Source organism: Coregonus clupeaformis, chromosome 37 (assembly GCF_020615455.1).
Source record: "Coregonus clupeaformis isolate EN_2021a chromosome 37, ASM2061545v1, whole genome shotgun sequence".
In the NCBI taxonomy this organism is placed as follows: domain Eukaryota; kingdom Metazoa; phylum Chordata; class Actinopteri; order Salmoniformes; family Salmonidae; genus Coregonus; species Coregonus clupeaformis.
The window spans coordinates 13,183,591-13,203,226 of record NC_059228.1 but is presented as its reverse complement, the minus strand read 5'-3'; the positions used below and the strand labels follow the sequence as shown (position 1 = coordinate 13,203,226).

General features: G+C 44.4%; 1 protein-coding gene and 1 long non-coding RNA gene across 6 annotated transcripts; both read left to right on the top strand.

Annotated features, from left to right (window-relative positions):
• Nucleotides 1-2,550: 2,550 nt before the first annotated feature.
• Nucleotides 2,551-14,518, top strand: LOC121574035 (flocculation protein FLO11). Of its 4 annotated transcripts, none has more exons than XR_006002137.2 (7): nt 2,551-2,884; nt 3,735-3,866; nt 5,824-5,886; nt 6,256-6,365; nt 9,826-11,471; nt 13,123-14,281; nt 14,399-14,518. XR_006002137.2 is itself a non-coding variant. In XM_041886586.2 (6 exons), exons 2-6 carry the CDS (start codon nt 3,807-3,809, stop codon nt 13,245-13,247), a joined length of 2,001 nt encoding a protein of 666 aa, XP_041742520.2. In that variant the 5' UTR covers nt 2,551-2,884; nt 3,735-3,806; the 3' UTR covers nt 13,248-14,518. The 4 variants fall into 4 exon arrangements, 2 of the variants coding, with proteins under 2 accessions (XP_041742520.2, XP_041742504.2); XR_006002136.2 differs by having other exon boundaries at nt 13,123-14,359; XM_041886586.2 differs by having other exon boundaries at nt 5,827-5,886; nt 13,123-14,518.
• Nucleotides 14,519-15,242: 724 nt separating this feature from the next.
• LOC123482732 lies at nt 15,243-18,580 on the top strand. Of its 2 annotated transcripts, none has more exons than XR_006657904.1 (2): nt 15,243-16,929; nt 17,631-18,580. It is a non-coding gene; the product is annotated as an uncharacterized LOC123482732 (long non-coding RNA). The 2 variants fall into 2 exon arrangements; XR_006657903.1 differs by having other exon boundaries at nt 17,628-18,580.
• Nucleotides 18,581-19,636: the final 1,056 nt, after the last annotated feature.

Below are 19,636 nucleotides of genomic sequence, written 5' to 3'. Positions count from 1 at the left end.
ATTAAATTTGAAGTATATATATATTAAACTTGTTTTATGCATTTATTAAATTTGTTTTATATATCTATTAAACTTGTTTTATATATCTAGTAAACTTGTTTTATATATCTATTAAATATCTATTAAACTTGTTTTATATATCTATTAAACTTGTTTTATCCGTTTTATCACTCTGCATTAACATGCATTGATCAGAGAAACATGTTCTGTTTGAATGAATAAAATCAGAAACTGTGTCAAATGTATGGAACATTTCTCATCCCTCAGTATGACTTCATTTGTAAAATAAATTATCACCTGCTAAACTAAATTATACTTCAGACATTTTTCAATCAAAACATAATCCGTAATGTCATTAAATTAAATCAAAATATGCTCAAAGGTTGTCCCCAATAATAATACACTATCATCATTCATTTTCTCATAACATCTAATGAAAATTGCATGCATTGTTAAGAAAGGAAAAACTAAAAGTTTTCCCATACATCTTCTCAAGGTTGTGTAGTTCAATTGACTACAATATGGCCACATTAAATGACTACATTTTGACCCAGACGTGTGTTATTACTTGTGTGAAACAGTGTTGAAGGATATCAACAAGCTTTGTTTGCGTCCCAAATGGCACCCTATTCCCTTTATAGTGCACTACTTTTGACCAGAGCTCTACACCAAAAGTAGTGCACTAAATAGTGAATGGGCCCTGGTCAAAGTAGTAAAAAATACAGTATATGGAATAGGATGCCATTTGGGACGCATCCAAAGCTTGTGGATATCTCTCAACACCAAGTAGTGTACTATATAGGAAATGGACCCTGGTCAATAACACTGCACTATATAGTGGATAGGCTGCTATTTGGGATGCATCCTTTGTCTCTGAACCCGTTCCAGCCAGACAGTAATTCTCTCTTAGGGTCACCTACAATGACAGACATAAATGACCTGTAACCTCCTGCGACAAGTTTTCAAAAGTTTGCTTTCCGTTGGGTTTCAAAATACGATTGAACTGAAATATGTTACACCTGACCATGAAAATGTTTTGGGGTGGGGGTGCTGTCGACGGGGACGGGAAAGAGGGTATTTATATGTGGGAACTCAATCAAAACAGTTGGAAAAGCATTCCAGGTGAAGCTGGTTGAGAGAATGCCAAGAGTGTGCAAAGCTGTCATCAAGGCAAAGGGTGGCTATTTGAAGAATCTCAAATATACAAAATATTTTTATTTGCTTAGCACATTCTTGGTTACTACATGATTCCATATGTGTTATTTCATAATGTTGATGTCTTCACTATTATTCTACAATGTAGAAAATAAAGAAAAACCCTTGAATGAGTAGGTGTTCTAAAACTTTTGACCGGTAGTGTATATCTGACCCTAACCCTAACCCAACTATATCTGCCGAACACACAGGTTAGACTATTATACTGAATGATTTACTGCAGTATTTAACCACCTGCAGAAAATACCCCTTGAAAAATGGATTTTAGGTTAATTTAGGTCAAGTTTTGATTAATACAATATTTACCCATATTGATCTTTCCTATCAGCTTTTACATACACTCCAGACTTATCTTAGATAAACTAGATCTAGAAGAATATTTTATTAATCCATACAAGATGGAAATTGGTCTTCATCTGTACCCAACCCCTCCGATACACCACACACACACACACACACACACACACACACACACACACACACACACACACACACACACACACTTCGGTCTAAAGATACTTTGCCCAGTTAGAGTGTGTGACCCTTAGCAGTCAACGTTGGACCTCAGTACGGTCAGGACAGGGTCATGTCTCCACATCAGTGTGATGAGGGTAGTGACACATTACCACCATGTTTGCATAGAGATCCAGAGCAAACACAGTCCTGGGCCCATAGCCACAAAGCCTCTCAGAGTAGGAGAGCTGATCCAGAATCAGTATTGCCTTTTAGCTCATAATGAATAAGATATAATTTGGACAGGGGGACCTGGTCCTAGATCAGCACTCCTCCTCTGAGACGTTGTGTGGATATGGGCCCCAGGGCTTCAAGTGGAGCATCACTTCCCAAAGCTGATAGCATGCGGGACAGTCAGCTCAAGTGCCAAAAGTAAATGAGGTATTGGTTGGGTTATCACTTTAAAGAACCAGGTAGTGTGAAGTTTCACTCTATGGCTGATTGCACATGACACGGGCTTGTTTTTGTACTAGGCTATTTTATGTATTGTCCTGAACTTTCTTTCTGTTTTAAATGCTGTTTTTTATTTTGAGAGCTCTGGTGAGATGGCCAATGTATTTAATACATATGGACTATGGCAAATTAACTTAAATAAACGTGAACTTTCTGCTACACAAAGCAGGTTCGTTTTCTAACATATTTCAGCGTCACTTGTAAATACAACTAGTAAACATCCTAGTTGCCATAGCCCTTATGTTACACAAAGTGAGGAAAATCGAAAAACTGACCTCAGTTCAGTGTCTGGGGGCAACTTCACTTTTGTAGAGGGAGCTGGTAAGGCGCTATTAACAAATCAGGTTCATGCATTTGGCGTGACGTCACACAACATCATGGCGGCGTACATGCTGAACACAAACACAGCACACTTTTACCCACAAAGATAAGCAATCGGATAATGACAAACGATTCAATTTGCGTTTAAATGGGCAAGTAATCGACCGTTCATCAAATGATGAACAAGAAAACTGACGACGAAATATGCCGAACCCAAGAAAGCATGACCCTCCCACTGGTTCAAATAACTTCAGTGAAATCTGGAGTCGTGTTTCCAAACTTTCTCAAAACAGGTTGAGAACAAACAAATCGGATAAAAGCCAGAAACGGACACCTCAATCTTCACCTTCTGTCAGGAAGTCACCACATTCTCGTTCTAAAGGTAAGATGGTGGCTAAAAGTGCACGGGAAAGGTCTTGCTAACCAGCTAGTTGGGTAACTAACAACAGCTAGACTCGAGCTAATTTGGCCAAACTTGCGTGTAGGTTGCAGGATAAACAGCTCTAACGTTAATTAGCTGGCCAGAGACGTAGCTAGCTAGCTAGGGCCACTTTCAGTTGCCAAACGTTCTCGGAACATTGCAGATAGAAATGCCATGTATATAGCTGATGTGATTCCTCATTCCACATGCCAGAGGCATGTTTGATTTACACAGACTATATATTTCTATCTGAGCGTTCCAAAACGTTGCCTCCTGCTGAACGCGCCCCAGGTGTAGTTTATTAGGATCACCATTATTTACAGCACATGCAGCAGCTACTCTTCCTGGGGTCCACATAAAACGTACAGATAAATTACTAAGTACAGAACAGTTATAGACAAGGACATTATATATACAACATTATAATAAGAGTTTTATATATTAGAAAGACACCAAGAGACAACAAAAATACGATTTACACACTATTCATATATACATATTCATATTCTTATATACAGTTAAATGAGCTCGTTAGAAAGAGGAGAGGCGCTGTGATACAATGTTTTTTTTGTTTTTTTAATCTGTTTTTTTAAAGCTAAACTAACTTTTTGCCTTAGTAACCTCTGGTGGCAGAGCATTCCACGATGACATGGCACAATACATAATTGAGCAATGCATTAGCTCCTAGTCGCTCCTCACGCGCTGATGCCGTCCCTATAGTGTGCCAGTGTGACCAGGTAGAACCCGTTGTTGTTGTTCACCTATCTAGTATGTCTAGCGACCTCCTTACAGATAATTTCGTTCCCACCAGATTTGGAGACCCCCAAACGGCGAGCGAGGGGCAGATACACGGGCTTAAACAATACTGCTGATTCCCCTGGGGATGGAGATATTTTGCAAGACATCATATGGGACCCGGCATCACCTACTCCTGCTAGAAGTGGTATGATGGTGTTGTTAAGTCACGTGATGAGCGAAGGCTGATTAGCTTGAACATTAACATCACTTTTTCCTTCATTCGTCCTCCTACTCATTCTACTCACACCTATCAGACCATCATGTGTCATCCTCAATCCACCCATCTTTTTGTTCTCCTTCTCAAAGCCAGCACATGATGGTGTCTTAGTTGATATGAGGTCATGTTTAATTCCCCCACAGATCACATAGCCTACATATAGGCTACTTAAAGTTTCCGCTAGTGGCCCAATGTGATTGTGACTACTATGTACACTACCAGTCAAAAGGTTTAGAACACCTACTCATTCAAGGGTTTTACTTTTTTTTTTAAAACTATTTTCTACATTGTAGAATAATAGTGAAGACATCAAAACTATGAAATAATACACATGGAATCATGTAGTAACCAACATAGTGTTAAACAAATCCAAATATTTTTATATTTGAAATTCTTCAAATAGCTACCCTTTTCGTTGATGACAGCTTTGCACACTCTTGGCATTCTCTCAACCAGCTTCATGAGGTAGTCACCTGGAATGCATTTCAATTAACAGGTGTGCCTTCTTAAAAGTTAATTTGTGGAATTTATTTCCTTAATGCGTTTGAGCCAATCAGTTGTGTTGTGACAAGGTAGGGGGGTATACAGAATATAGCCCTATTTGGTAAAATACCAAGTCCATATTATGGCAAGAACAGCTAAAATAAGCAAAGAGAAACGACAGTCCATCATTACTTTAATACATGAAGGTCAGTCAATACGGAACATTTCAAGAACTTTGAAAGTTTCTTCAAGTGCAGTTGCAAAAACCATCAAGCACTATGATGAAACTGGCTCTCATGAGGACCGCCACAGGAAAGGAAGACCCAGAGTTACCTCTGCTGCAGAGGATAAGTTCATTAGAGTTACCAGCCTCAGAAATTGCAGCCCAAATAAATGCTTCACATAGTTCAAGTAACAGACACATCTCAAAATCAACTGTTCAGAGGAGAGTGTGTGAATCAGGCCTTCATGGCCGAATTGCTGCAAAGAAACCACTACTAAAGGACACCAATAATAAGAAGAGATTTGCTTGGTCCAAGAAACACGAGCAATGGACATTAGACAGGTAGACATTTGTCCTTTGGTCTGTAGTCCAAATTTGAGATTTTTGGTTCCAACCGCCATGTCTTTGTGAGACGCGGTGTGGGTGAACGGATGATCTCTACATGTGTATTTCCCACTGTAAAGCATGGAGGAGGAGGTGTTATGGTGTGGGGGTGCTTTGCTGGTGACACTGTCTTTGATTTATTTAGAATTCAAAGCACACTTAACCAGCATGGCTACCACAGCATTCTGCAGTGATATCCCATCTGGTTTGAGCTTAGTGGGACTATCATTTGTTTTTCAACAGGACAATGACCCAACACACCTCCAGGCTGTGTAAGGGCTATTTTACCAAGAAGGAGCATGATGGAGTGCTGCATTAGATGACCTGGCCTCCACAATCCCTCAACCAAATTGAGATGGTTTGGGATGAGTCGGACCGCAGAGTGAAGGAAAAGCAGCCAACAAGTTCTCAACACTTTTTTTGTTGTTGTTTTATTCTTACTTTTGTCTGCACCTTTTTTTATGCATATGTGGAAACTCCTTCAAGACTGTTGGAAAAGCATTCCAGGTGAAGCTGGTTAAGAGAATGCCAAGAGTGTGCAAAGCTGTCATCAAGGTGAAGGGTGGCTATTTGAAGAATCTCAAATATAAAATATATTTTGATTTGTTTAACTATTTTTTTGGTTACGACATGATTCCATATGTGTTATTTCATAGTTTTGATGTCTTCACTATTATTCTACAATGTAGAAAATAGTAAAAATAAAGAAAAAGCGTTGAATGTGTAGGTGTTGTAAACCTTTTGACCGGTGGTGTAAATGTGGCAACAGAAGGCTAACTGTTCCTTATTCTCCAGAAGGGACCCAGCAACACCAGAGTTGTTGAGATATCAGACATCGTCAATCGGATCGCCCCTAAGGTCAGTGTATAAAACGTGTTCACCGTCTCACTGAGGTCCATTGATAGTTGCTGGCTGCCTGCAGCACCGACATGTTTTTGAATCATCGTGTGTTACTGTGGATATAAAGGCCTTGTTATATAGAAAGATTAAAATGTAAAAGACTGCATTTCACTGTGTTGATTTATTTCAGTGGATGCAAAGATATACACTCTAAGTGGATGTGATACTGCTTTGAAGGAAGACATTCTAAATATGGTACTTCTCGAAGCACTGGGGGCTAAAGCCTGTGCCCATGCTTGACACATTGGTTTTTCTCACGACTCCAAAATCTTTAGGTTGGTCACAGCACACAAACCAGCTGTTATATACCATGTGTTCCTTTTCCAGGATGCCCAGCATGTCTCTGTGGATAGTCCTCTGCTCCAGTGGATTGGGGACAGTGCTGTCCCCTGTACTCCAGAGGTACGCCCGCCCAGAGCCAGGAAGAAATCCACTCGGTGAGCGAACTACTATACTGCACTTGTACAAATCAAATTGTATTTGTCACATGCGCCGAATACAACAGGTGTAGACCTTACAGTGAAATGCTTACTTACGAGCCCTTAACCAACAATGCCGTTCAAGAAATTGAGTTAAGAAAATATTTACTAAATAAACTAAAGTAAAACATTTAAATAAAAAGTAACACAATAAAATAACAATAACGGGGCTATATACAGGGGGTACCGGTACCGAGTCAATGTGCGGGGGTAAAGGTTAGTCCAGGTAAATTGTACGTGTAGGTAGGGCTAAAGTGACTATGCATAGATAATAAACAGCGAGTAGCAGCAGTGTAAAAACAAAGGGGGTGGTGTCAATGCAAATAGTCCAGGTGGCCATTTGATTAATTAATTAAAGTCTTATGGCTTGGGGGTAGAAGCTGTTAAGGAGCCTTTTGGACCTAGACTTGGCGCTCCGGTACCGCTTGCCGTGCGGTAGCAGAGAGAACAGTCTATGACTTGGGTGACTGGAGTCTTTGACAATTTTTTGGGCCTTCCTCTGACACCGCCTAGTATATAGGTCCTGGATGGCAGGAAGCTTGGCCCCAGTGATGTACTGGGCTGTACGCACTACCCTCTCAGTCGGATGCCGAGCAGTTGCCATACCAGGCGGTGATGCAACCGGTCAGGATGCTCTCGATGGTGAAGCTGTAGAACGTTTTGAGGATCTGGGGACCCATGCCAAATCTTTTCAGTCTCCTGAGGGGGAAAAGGCATTGTTGTGCCCTCTTCACGACTTTCTTGGTGTGTTTGGACCATGATAGTTTGTTGGTGATGTGGACACCAAGGACCTTGAAACTCTCAACCCGCTCCACTACAGCCCTGTCGATGTGAATAGGGGCGTGTTCGGCCCTCCTTTTCCTGTAGTCTATGATCATCTACTTTGTATTGCTCACGTTGAGGGAGAGGTTGTTGTCCTGGCACCACACTGCCATGTCTCTGACCTCCTCCCTATAGGCTGTCTCATCGTTGTCGGTGATCAGGCCTACCACTGTTGTGTCGTAGGCAAACTTAATGATGGTGTTGGAGTCGTGCTTAGCCATGCAGTCGTGGGTGAACAGGGAGTACAGGAGGGGACTAAGCACGCACTCCTGAGGGGCCCCCGTGTTGAGGATCAGCGTGGCAGATGTGTTGTTGCCTGCCCTTCAGGAAGTCCAGGATCCAGTTGCAGAGGGAGGTGTTTAGTCCCAGGGTCCTTAGCTTAGTGATGAGCTTTGAGGGCACTATGGTGTTGAATGCTGAGCTGTAGTCAATGAACAGCATTCTCACATAGGTGTTCCTTTTGTCCAGGTTGGAAAGGGCAGTGTGGAGTGCGATTGAGATTGCATCATCTGTGGATCTGTTGGGGCGGTATGCGAATTGGAGTGGGTCTAGGGTTTCCGGGATGATGGTGTTGATGTGCGCCATGACCAGCCTTTCAAAGCACTTCATGGCTACAGACGTGAGTGCTCCGGGGGGTAGTCATTTAGGCAGGTTACCTTAGTGTTCTTGGGTACAGGGACTATGGTGGTCTGCTTGAAACATGTTTGTATTACAGATTCGTTCAGGGAGAGGTTGAAAATGTCAGTGAAGACACTTGCCAGTTGGTCTGTGCATGGTCTGAGTACACGTCCTGGTAATCCGTCTGGCCCCCGCACTTGTGACTGTTGACCTGTTTAAAGGTCTTGCTCACGTCGGCTACGGAGAGCGTGATCACACAGTCGTCCGGAACAGCTGGTGCTCGCATGCATGCTTTAGTGTTGCTTGCCTCGAAGCGAGCATAGAAGTAATTTAGTTCATCTGGTAGGCTTGCGTCACTGGGCAGCTTGCTGCTGTGTTTCCCTTTGTAGTCTGTAATAGTTTGCAAGCCCTGCCACATCCGACGAGCGTCAGAGCCGGTGTAGTAGGATTCAATCTTAGTCCTGTATTGACGCTTTGCCTGTTTGATGGTTCGTCTGAGGGCATAGCAAGATTTCTTATAAGCATCCGGATTAGTGTCCCGCTCCTTGAAAGCGGCAGCTCTAGCCTTTAGCTCGGTGCGGATGTTGCCTGTAATCCATGGCTTCTGGTTGGGATATGTACGTACGGTTACTGTGGGGACGACGTCGTCGATGCACTTATTGATGAAGCCAGTGACTGAGGTGGTATACTCCTCAATGCCATTGGATGAATCATGGAACATATTCCTGTCTGTGCTAGCAAAACAGTCCTGTAGCGTAGCATCTGCATCATCTGACCACTTCTGTATTGAGCGAGTCACTGGTACTTCCTGCTTTAGTTTTTGCTTGTAAGCAGGAATCAGGAGGATAGAATTATGGTCAGATTTGCCAAATGGAGGGCGAGGGAGAGCTTTGTATGCGTCTCTGTGTGTGGAGTAAAGGTGGTCTGGAGTTTTTTCCCTCTGGTTGCACATTTAACATGCTGGTAGAAATTAGGTCAAACTGATTTAAGTTTGCCTGCATTAAAGTCCCCGGCCACTAGGGGCGCCGCTTCTGAATGAGCATTTTCCTGTTTGCTTATGGCCTTATACAGCTCGTTTGTGGTGGTAAATAGACGACTACGAAAAATATAGATGAAAACTCTCTTGGTAGATAGTGTGGTCTACAGCTTATCATGAGGTACTCTACCTCAGGCGAGCAATACCTCGAGACCTCCTAAATAGACACACACCCCCACCCCTCGACTTACCAGACGTAGCTGTTCTGTCCTGCCGATGCATGGAAAACCCAGCCAACTGTATATTATACGTGTCGTTGTTCAGCCACGACTCGGTGAAACATAAGATATTACAGTTTTTAATGTCCCGTTCGTAGGATAGGCTCGAACGGAGATCATCCAGTTTATTCTCCAGTGATTGCACGTTGGCCAATAGAACGGATGGTAGAGGCGGGTTACCCACTCGCCGACAAATTCTCACAAGCCACCCCGATCTCCTCCCCCTGTATTTCCGTCTTTTCTTCACGCGAACGACCTGGATTTGGGCCTGGTCTCGGAGAAGCAGAATATCCTACAAGTCGGACTCATTAAAGAAAATATCTTCGTCCAGTTCAGGTGTTCTGATATCCAGAAGCTCTTTTCGGTCATAAGAGACGGTAGCAGCAACATTATGTACAAAATAAGTTACAAACAATGCGAAAAAACACACAAATTAGCACAGTTGATTAGGAACCCGCAAAATGGCAGCCATCCCCTCCATTATGATATTAAGACATGATATTAAATCACTTGTGTAATCAGGTTGACAAGTTGAAAACCTTTATTTAAGATGTAAAGTTTATTTCTCTTCCAATAGTTGTTTGTCTTATTCCAGTAATTATCTTTATCAGATCATTCTTGCAGTCTGATATTTTGCTAGTGCTTATACTAGTTTTTTCAAAGGTTCCTCAATATAGTTATTATGCCTTCCTTGTTCATATCTCCTCTCCTCTCCTCTCCACAGGAAAAGCTCAGTGGATGACTTGATGCAGCTGGCCAGGCAGTTTGACATCAACATGCACCAGCAGGACAGAGAGAAGAAGAGTGCTGAACACACAAACAATACCATAAACAACAACAACAACAACAGGTACGGGGAGGAACCCAAGTGCCCGACAATAATGACGTCATCAGCCCATCAGGTAGAGGCGGAGCTTAACGCTCTGTTCGACGGGCCGACGCAGCGAATCACCGGACGGCTCAGCCAAGGGTCGACCGCCTCCACCTGTTCTCAGGAAGTCAAGGTTCAAGTTGGGGTCAGCCATCTCACTGCTGATGACCTCATCAAAGAGTGGGAGGTCAAGCCTGGCGGGGGAATCCCGTCTGGTCCTACGGCTCGTACTGGTGAAGAGGTAGTAGGACAGTGGAACTCCACGACCACTGTGGCGAAAGACGAGGACTTTGACTGGGAGGATGATGACCTTCTCAACGACCCTATCGTGTTGGAGATCACCCAGAATCCTGAGGGGCTGAAAACGCCAGCCCCCAAACCCAGCAGCTCACTGACTCTGAGCACTGACAGAGACAACACACAGCTGGTAACAGATACAGAAAAGACCCTTCCACCCCCACCCTCCTCTGCTACCTCTAATCCTACCGGTCTGCACTCTCACTCTGTCTGGAAGGGGACAAGCACACACCCTCAACCTTCAGACAGAGGTGTTCTCACTGGGCCATGTCCTAAACTCAAGCCCACCAGCAGAAGCACTTTCCTGCTGGAGCCCAACCCTTGTTTCCAGGTGAGTATGGCTCCGACAAGCAAAGAAGCACCCAGACCCTGCCTCACTGTTGGAGAGGCCCAACCTGAGAGACCCAGGCCCGGCTTGTCTGCGGCGGGTAGGTGCCCCAGTAGAGACTCAGAAGGGAAGGCTGAGGGGGTGAGCAAAGCCACAACTCCAGCCTCACGTGGAACCCCAGCCCCAGTCACTGCTCCGGCCCAGGGCTCGGCTCCCACCCAAGCCACGGACTCCACTTTCAAAGACATCTCAGATGAGGACCTCCAGTCCCTGTTTGACTCTGAGTCGCTGTGGAACGACGATGAAGGTGACGATGACGAACTGCTGTATCAGGTGTGTGACGACGTGGAGAGGATCTCCAACAGTCAGCCCCAGTCCGGGAACGCTACCGTAACGACGGACGCCACGGAGGTCCGCGTCCAAGAGAGCAAACCGAAAGCCCCTCCAACCGCCCCTCTGGCTATAGCGAGAGAGGGGTCTATGACTATGGATAGGGCTGTAGGTGCTACTAGCAATAGACAGTCAACCACCCGCTCCAACTCAGCACCAGGGGACAGGAGCAGCACCCCTGTGAACTTTCAGGGATGGAACATTCTAGTGAAAGCAGGAAATGTTGGGGTTGGACATCATACAGTCATGTCCCAGAGCCATCCAGGCAGTGGGGAGGGTCTGGGCAAGCTTACCCAGCTGAGAGGTGCTCCAGGCTGGGGAGCACTTGGCCTAGGATCCCTTGGAGTTACAACCTTCCAAGCAGAGAACTCAAAGACAGTCATGCCACGGACAGTTTCGGCAAGAACCCTCCCAAACTCAAATTCCCATCATGCATCATCGTTCAAGAGACATCTCTCGGACTCGGACGCCATCGGCAACAAAGGTGAGCTTTTTACCCCCTAAAAAAGCAAAACAAAGGTGAGCTTTGTTTGTGCATGTGACCCCCCTGCCACTTGTCGGATTAGCTCCAATATTACATTAAATGTTGCCCCTAACAGTACATAAGGCCAATCAGGAAGTTTACTCAAAGTGTTATCCACTTATCGCTGGAAGTCAAGCCAGTCCAGTGTACTGAAGAGAAGAGCTCCCCATAGTCAGCCAGTGTAGGCAGGTTTTAAACTTGTCAAGTACATGACAAACCACATCTAATGGAGACGGTCAAGTTTACTGAAGAGATGGCTATTGGGTCAGGGCGCTGAGAGGTTAGGAGGTAAGTCGCTCTGGATAAGAGCGTCTGCTAAATGACGAAAATGTAAATGTAAATGTAAAGAGATGGCTGTTGGGTCAGGGCTCTGAGAGGTTAGGAGGTAAAGAGATGGCTATTGGGTCAGGGCTCTGAGAGGTTAGGAGGTAACGAGATGGCTGTTGGGTCAGGGCTCTGAGAGGTTAGGAGGTGAAGAGATGGCTATTGGGTCAGGGCTCTGAGAGGTTAGGAGGTAAAGAGATGGCTATTGGGTCAGGGCTCTGAGAGGTTAGGAGGTAACGAGATGGCTGTTGGGTCAGGGCTCTGAGAGGTAAGGAGGTAACGAGATGGCTGTTGGGTCAGGGCTCTGAGGTTAGGAGGTGTACTTTAGAACTGAAGAGATGGCTGTTGGGTCAGGGCTCTGAGGTTAGGAGGTGTACTTTAGAACTGAAGAGATGGCTGTTGGGTCAGGGCTCTGAGAGGTTAGGAGGTGTACTTTAGAACTGAAGAGATGGCTGTTGGGTCAGGGCTCTGAGAGGTTAGGAGGTGTACTTTAGAACTGAAGAGATGGCTGTTGGGTCAGGGCCTTGAGAGGTTAGGAGGTGAAGAGATGGCTGTTGGGTCAGGGCTCTGATAGGTTAGGAGGTGAAGAGATGGCTATTGGGTCAGGGCCTTGAGAGGTTAGGAGGTGAAGAGATGGCTATTGGGTCAGGGCCCTGAGAGGTTAGGAGGTGAAGAGATGGCTGTTGGGTCAGGGCTCTGAGGGGTTAGTAGGTGAAGAGATGGCTATTGGGTCAGGGCTCTGAGAGGTTAGGAGGTGAAGAGATGGCTATTGGGTCAGGGCTCTGAGAGGTTAGGAGGTGAAGAGATGGCTATTGGGTCAGGGCTCTGAGAGGTTAGGAGGTGAAGAGATGGCTATTGGGTCAGAGCTCTGAGAGGTTAGGAGGTGAAGAGATGGCTATTGGGTCAGGGCTCTGAGAGGTTAGGAGGTGAAGAGATGGCTATTAGGTCAGGGCTCTGAGGTTAGGAGGTGTACTTTAGAACTGAAGAGATGGCTGTTGGGTCAGGGCTCTGAGAGGTTAGGAGGTGAAGAGATGGCTATTGGGTCAGGGCCCTGAGAGGTTAGGAGGTGTACTTTAGAATGGAATAGCTTCATTTTCTATTCAATGATGTCTTTTCAAAGTTGGAAAGGCTGAGTAAATGTTTGAATGTATTAACTTTTTGTGCATGAAAATGGATACACTAATTGTCTGTGCTTTTTATCTGTCAATTACTGTAGGCACATTCTGTCTTTTAAGCTTTTCAATCGCAGTCAGAGTCTTATTTCCATGTAATCTTATTTGTTTCTCAGTGTTTGTCAGCAGCCAAATGACAGGGAGATGCACAGAGGAGGAGATTGAGAGGAAGAAGCAGGAGGCCATAGCCAGGAGAAGGTCCAGGCAAACCTCCCTAAAAGCAGGGGGACTTCCTCCGTGACTAAGCAATGCATTCTACTGACACTAGATTAATACACAGTAAAACAGAATATCAATAGAGCTATCCTACGCTAGGTAGGTACCATAAACATTTCTAACGGTTTCTTCACAGAACGCTATCGGTTCTACTAGAACAGTGTTGCGTTACGGAGCTAGACTGCTTGACACACACACGCATACACACACACACACACACACAGACCTTATCTCTGGTCTCTACTGGAGATGAATTGGTTTCTGTTGTTTGAGAGCTGCTGCACTTGTTTAGCTGCTTATAGTCTCACTATCGTTGACTTTCTGGAGGTCACTGAAAAGTTGAGTGGAATATACAGTAGCAACACTAAATCTGGACTCATTGCAAGCGGCTGGCTTGTAATGGCTTTACAGCACGTCGAAGGAGATTAGTGAAACTTTTTTACACTTGAATCTGTTGACATTCCAAGTAGATAATGAGTCTGCAGATCATCTTGATGAACATGTGAAGATCTGTTCTACCGTCTTCCAATAGTGTCTTTCAGTTGAACTGTAGGTCCATAACTCAGTACATTATAGTACATCATGTTTACACTGCATGTGTTGACATGTGGGATATTAGGGCCGTGTGTTTTACACCTCAGCCATGAGAATAACACCAACACTAACCAGGTTTCCATCAGCCATGAGAATAACACCAACACTAACCAGGTTTCCATCAGCCATGAGAATAACACCAACACTAACCAGGTTTCCATCAGCCATGAGAATAACACCAACACTAACCAGGTTTCCATCAGCCATGAGAATAACACCAACACTAACCAGGTTTCCATCAGCCATGAGAATAACACCAACACTAACCAGGTTTCCATCAGCCATGAGAATAACACCAACACTAACCAGGTTTCCATCAGCCATGAGAATAACACCAACACTAACCAGGTTTCCATCAGCCATGAGAATAACACCAACACTAACCAGGTTTCCATCAGCCATGAGAATAACACCAACACTAACCAGGTTTCCATCAGCCATGAGAATGACACCAACACTAACCAGGTTTCCATCAGCCATGAGAATAACACCAACACTAACCAGGTTTCCATCAGCCATGAGAATAACACCAACACTAACCAGGTTTCCATCAGCCATGAGAATGACACCAACACTAACCAGGTTTCCATCCAAACTTTTTATGCCAGTCGGATAAAAAATGTCAGGACAGGCCTGATGGAAACAGGCGGCAGGTAGCTTAGTGGTTAAGAGCGTTGTGCCAGTAACCGAAAGGTCGCTGGTTCTAATCCCCGAGCCGACTAGGTGAAAAATCTGTCGATGTGCCCTTGAGCAAGGCTCTTAAACCTAATTGCTCCTGTAAGTCGCTCTGGATAAGAACGTCTCCTAAATGATAAAAAAATAAAATAAACAAAATACGCTAGACAAGGTGGGATATTTCTGTTTCTGTAAATTCATAATGCGAGAAATGGCGGTGGAAACACCTTTTATGAGCAAATATTGATATAATAACCATCATATAGCAGTAAATTTGGAGTCACGCGATGACATGTTGTGTGGTCCTCCCACTACGACTCAGGAAAGCATGCAGTTTATTAGGCTACAGATAAAATATGTTATGATGAACTTCACAGGGTGGTGAAAGTCCAAGTTGATGAGCTTGATGCTCCTTTCCAATAAATATCGAGGGTCTTATTCTGGTGACATGATGATTCGATGCTTGGCTGCCATTTGACAAATTAAATAAAAATCTAGCTCTTTTGTCCGTAATAATCTCATCATATAGGCTATGCCCGCACTGTATCTGAGCTGTTGGCTAGAGAGCACATGTCAAGACCAGAGTGGGCACATTCGCTGTACAACGCAACATTTGTAGTGACAAAGCCGTCAGTAGAGTTTAAAATGCGACGGAATCCCATTTTGATCTTCACCAAGTCATCACGCACAGCCTTTTATCCACAAAAGTGGGAAAATGCGCATGTTCTTTTTTTTTTTGCAGATTTTTTTTAATATTCGCATTGAAAATCTGTCGCCAATTGGATGGAAACCTAGCTAATGACAGCAATTGGATGGAAACCTTGCTAATGACAGCAATTGGATGGAAACCTTGCTAATGACAGCGATTGGATGGAAACCTAGCGAATGACAGCAATTGTCTTAGGATGGTGCTGGAACATCTGACAGCAAAATAAAAGGCCAGTTTGATGAAAAAGCTTTAAATAAAGGTTGAAATCCAGGCCTGTCACATGGTGGGTGTAAATCACAGGGCCCTAAGTATAATACTTCTGGGGAAAAGGTTCTGTATCTAGTTCTGTTATCGCAATGGGTCCATTGTATCAGTCAAGTCTCATTGACAATAGAGACAGATTATGCCTTGAAGAGGGGCACAGGTGGAGTCTCTATCAGAATGTTTTTTGTGTCTTTTATCGGTGTAACAGAAATGACCAGTTATTCCTAAAGACTGCTGTGTTGACCAAAACCTGGCGTATACTGTTTCATAGAAATAAAAATAAATAATACTTTCAGATTTTGTAATCAAAGATGATCAAAGCAGTGTTTTTAGAGACTGCAACTCGGCTGTGAATCAAGACAGTGTTATGTTATGTGAAGTACTATTGCGACCTTATAAAACCCAATATGTTAGAAAAGAATGGTGCTGTTCCTTTCATTTTTACTTGAATATGTCACTACTGACTAGATTTGACTTTTTCACGGTCTTGTCTTTAAAAAAATATATATTTTCTTTTTCTCTACGTTGTCATAGTTACTTTGTTTTTATTTATTGTGGTGGTCCATATTTGCACAGGTCACAGTGGTATGAATAGACATACCACTGTCTATTCATACCACTATTCATACCATAGATATCTTATTCACTCTGAGTCAAAACCGCCATTAAACTATCATCAAAACTTGTCACCTTTCCTCTCAGATTCATTCCAACCCACGTGTGGCTCCTCCCACCAGCCTCCACTGGTGTGGCTTATTTAAAGAACGATGACAGACAAATGGCAATGGGCAACTTTGTACGTTTTGCATTCAACTCATCAACTTCAACTTGGGACAAGTCAGACATTGTGAACTGTTAATATCTCTCACGGTGGAAGATATTAGATAATTGAGGGATTATTTTTAATGTTGAATCTAATTTTGTCTTCCACACCTGTCGTATTGTGAGTGTGGTACAGTGTTTGTCTTTGTACTCCCTTGAGAATTCACCAGTGTACTTCTGATGGGAGCCCCAGCCATTTCTGATGGGAGCCCCAGCCATTTCTGATGGGAGCCCCAGCCATTTCTGATGGGAGCCCCAGCCATTTCAGATGGGAGCCCCAGCCATTTCAGATGGGAGCCCCAGCCATTTCAGATGGGAGCCCCAGCCATTTCAGATGGGAGCCAAAGCCATTTCTGATGGGAGCCCCAGCCATTTCTGGTGGGAGCCACAGCCATTTCTGGTGGGAGCCACAGCCATTTCTGGTGGGAGCCACAGCCATTTCTGGTGGGAGCAACAGCCATTTCTGGTGGGAGCCACAGCCATTTCTGGTGGGAGCCACAGCCATTTCTGGTGGGAGCCACAGCCATTTCTGGTGGGAGCCACAGCCATTTCTGGTGGGAGCCACAGCCATTTCTGGTGGGAGCCACAGCCATTTCTGGTGGGAGCCACAGCCATTTCAGTCCTGCCAGAGTAGAGCTCTCAGGTAGAGGACACCTGTGTGTGTACTGTGCATTGGTGTGTGTGTGTGTACTGTGCATTGGTGTGTGTACTGTGCATTGGTGTGTGTGTGTGTACTGTGCATTGGTGTGTGTGTGTACTGTGCATTGGTGTGTGTGTGTGTGTGTACTGTGCATTGGTGTGTGTGTGTGTGCTGTGCATTGGTGTGTGTGTGTACTGTGCATTGGTGTGTGTGTGTGTGTGTGTACTGTGCATTGGTGTGTGTGTGTGTACTGTGCATTGGTGTGTGTACTGTGCATTGGTGTGTGTGTGTGTACTGTGCATTGGTGTGTGTGTGTACTGTGCATTGGTGTGTGTGTGTGTGTGTGTGTGTGTGTACTGTGCATTGGTGTGTGTGTGTGTACTGTGCATTGGTGTGTGTGTGTGTACTGTGCATTGGTGTGTGTGTGTACTGTGCATTGGTGTGTGTGTGTGTGTGTGTACTGTGCATTGGTGTGTGTGTGTACTGTGCATTGGTGTGTGTGTGTGTGCTGTGCATTGGTGTGTGTGTGTGTGCTGTGCATTGGTGTGTGTGTGTACTGTGCATTGGTGTGTGTGTACTGTGCATTGGTGTGTGTGTGTGTACTGTGCATTGGTGTGTGTGTGTGTACTGTGCATTGGTGTGTGTACTGTGCATTGGTGTGTGTGTGTACTGTGTATTCACCCTCCTCTCTCTCTCTCCAGCAGCACATTGACAGGAAATCTAAATGGTACGACAATTTGGCACGGGCATAAAGGTGGTTTTATGACTATGATTATGATGATGATGATGATGACTGCCATTTATTTCAACTATCTGATGAAACCTGCGAGGCCAACAGGTGTTGAGGCCAACAATATCCTACCTGCTGATGGATTCCTCTAATAGTGAACCGTGTGTCTGACCATGTGTGTGAGACTGTGTGTGTCCACAGCACAAGGTCTGCTTTGTGGGAACACAGTTATTGATTGCTGTTAGTCTGGCGTTAGACAGTAATGGCCTGCCCATGATGTTGCCATGGTGCTTGTTTAAAATGCTGTCTATTTTAATGTACCTGTTTTTAATGTACATCTACTGGATGTGTTTAATGTTTTAAATGTATGTGTTGTATTTTTTCGACTTTGGATCTCTTAATTTGTACATGATTGGTAAAGTAGGGATTGTAGGCTACCTTCTTTATTCAGAACAGAAACAAAGGCAAAATGTAGGAAGCCATTTTTAATCGCAGAGGCAGGGAGGAAGACGAGCACTTTTGGACTTTAGTTGTACCCCCTTCATCACATGGACGCTACAAACAAACCAGATGAAACTAAGAAGGAATTTAATGTACAATTGACTCTCCATTGTGAACTCTAACATACTCTCTGTCTCTGTCAGAGTATTCCTCACAAGCAATTGGATGCTGAGAAAAGTAAAGTCCTCTGTATTGCAGTTTTCAACCATGACCTTTTTTCCACACGGTTCAGGTTCAGGCGAAGAAGCTCATGTCAGAGAGATGATGATGGACATCTATTTTCCTGAAAGGTATTTGAGTATTTAGGGGTTGACTTTCTCCATAGACTAATCCACTTCACCACTGTACCTCCCATCCCAAGTCATATGGAAAGTTCTACCCTCTCTCTCTGGTTGAATCTCTCTTCAGGAGCTGGTGAAAAGGGGGAAAAAAAACATTGTCCATTTGGTATGGATAATCTTTCATTCAAACAGTATAATCATGGTCGTGGCGTAGAATATCCTGAGTTTGCTAAAACACATAAAGCAACTATTAACATTACCTTTTTTTTTTTTATTTTTTTTTTTTGTAAAAGGATGTCGCTTTGTCTCTACCGATCTCTGATAGCTTTCCCATGCTGTGGTGGGAGAGAGTAAGTAAACCTTGAGAGAGAGAGAGAGAGGGGTGTGTGTTTTCCTAATGTAGATTACCTCCTAGTGTATATGAGAGAGAGAGAGAGCGTGCCAGAGGACGCGCAGTGAGAAAGAACGAGGGAGGGAGAGGAGGTGTGTAGAGAAGAGGCCCCCAGCCCCAGCCTGTCAGCAGGGTAAATGACCTGTGCAGAGTTTCACAGTGCGTGTCATTAGCCAGCTTTAGATTTGTTTCAACAGTGCTTTACCTGAGGGCTCCATTCAGAGGCCCCCAGGTATGACCAACCGAGCCCAGGGAGATAGCAGCTGACTGGGGGGGGTGATTCACATAGCATCGCCCCCTCCCTCCCTGGGGGCCTCCCTCATCAGGGGGGGGGGGGCTGCCTGGAATGCTCCATTGAACAGGGGAGGGGACCTCCACGTTTAGATTTCAGGCTGTACCATACAGGCTGGGTGTAATGTGTTTATATGTCTACCTGTAAGGTGGTGTGGCCAGGAGGTTTAAACAATGCACAGTATACTGTGGAGTCACTCTAGTGGAAAACAAGAAGTATTATGTGGATGTTACAGGAAGGACAAGGTTACTAAATGTTTTAGGCTAAAGTTTTTACACATCCCAGTCCTGGAATAAAGGTGAAAGGTCAATCCATCTTCTGACTGTTATTTCTTTCAGTTCTAATCTACTGTAACCTCAGTTTATGTTTTTCAGTTGATCTTTTTCCATATCAGATCCATCCGTCAGCAGCACCATAACCTCAGTGTTCTTCCAGATCAGATCCTTCCATCAGCAGCACCTATACCCTCAGTGTTCTTCCAGATCAGATCCTTCCATCAGCAGCACCATAACCTC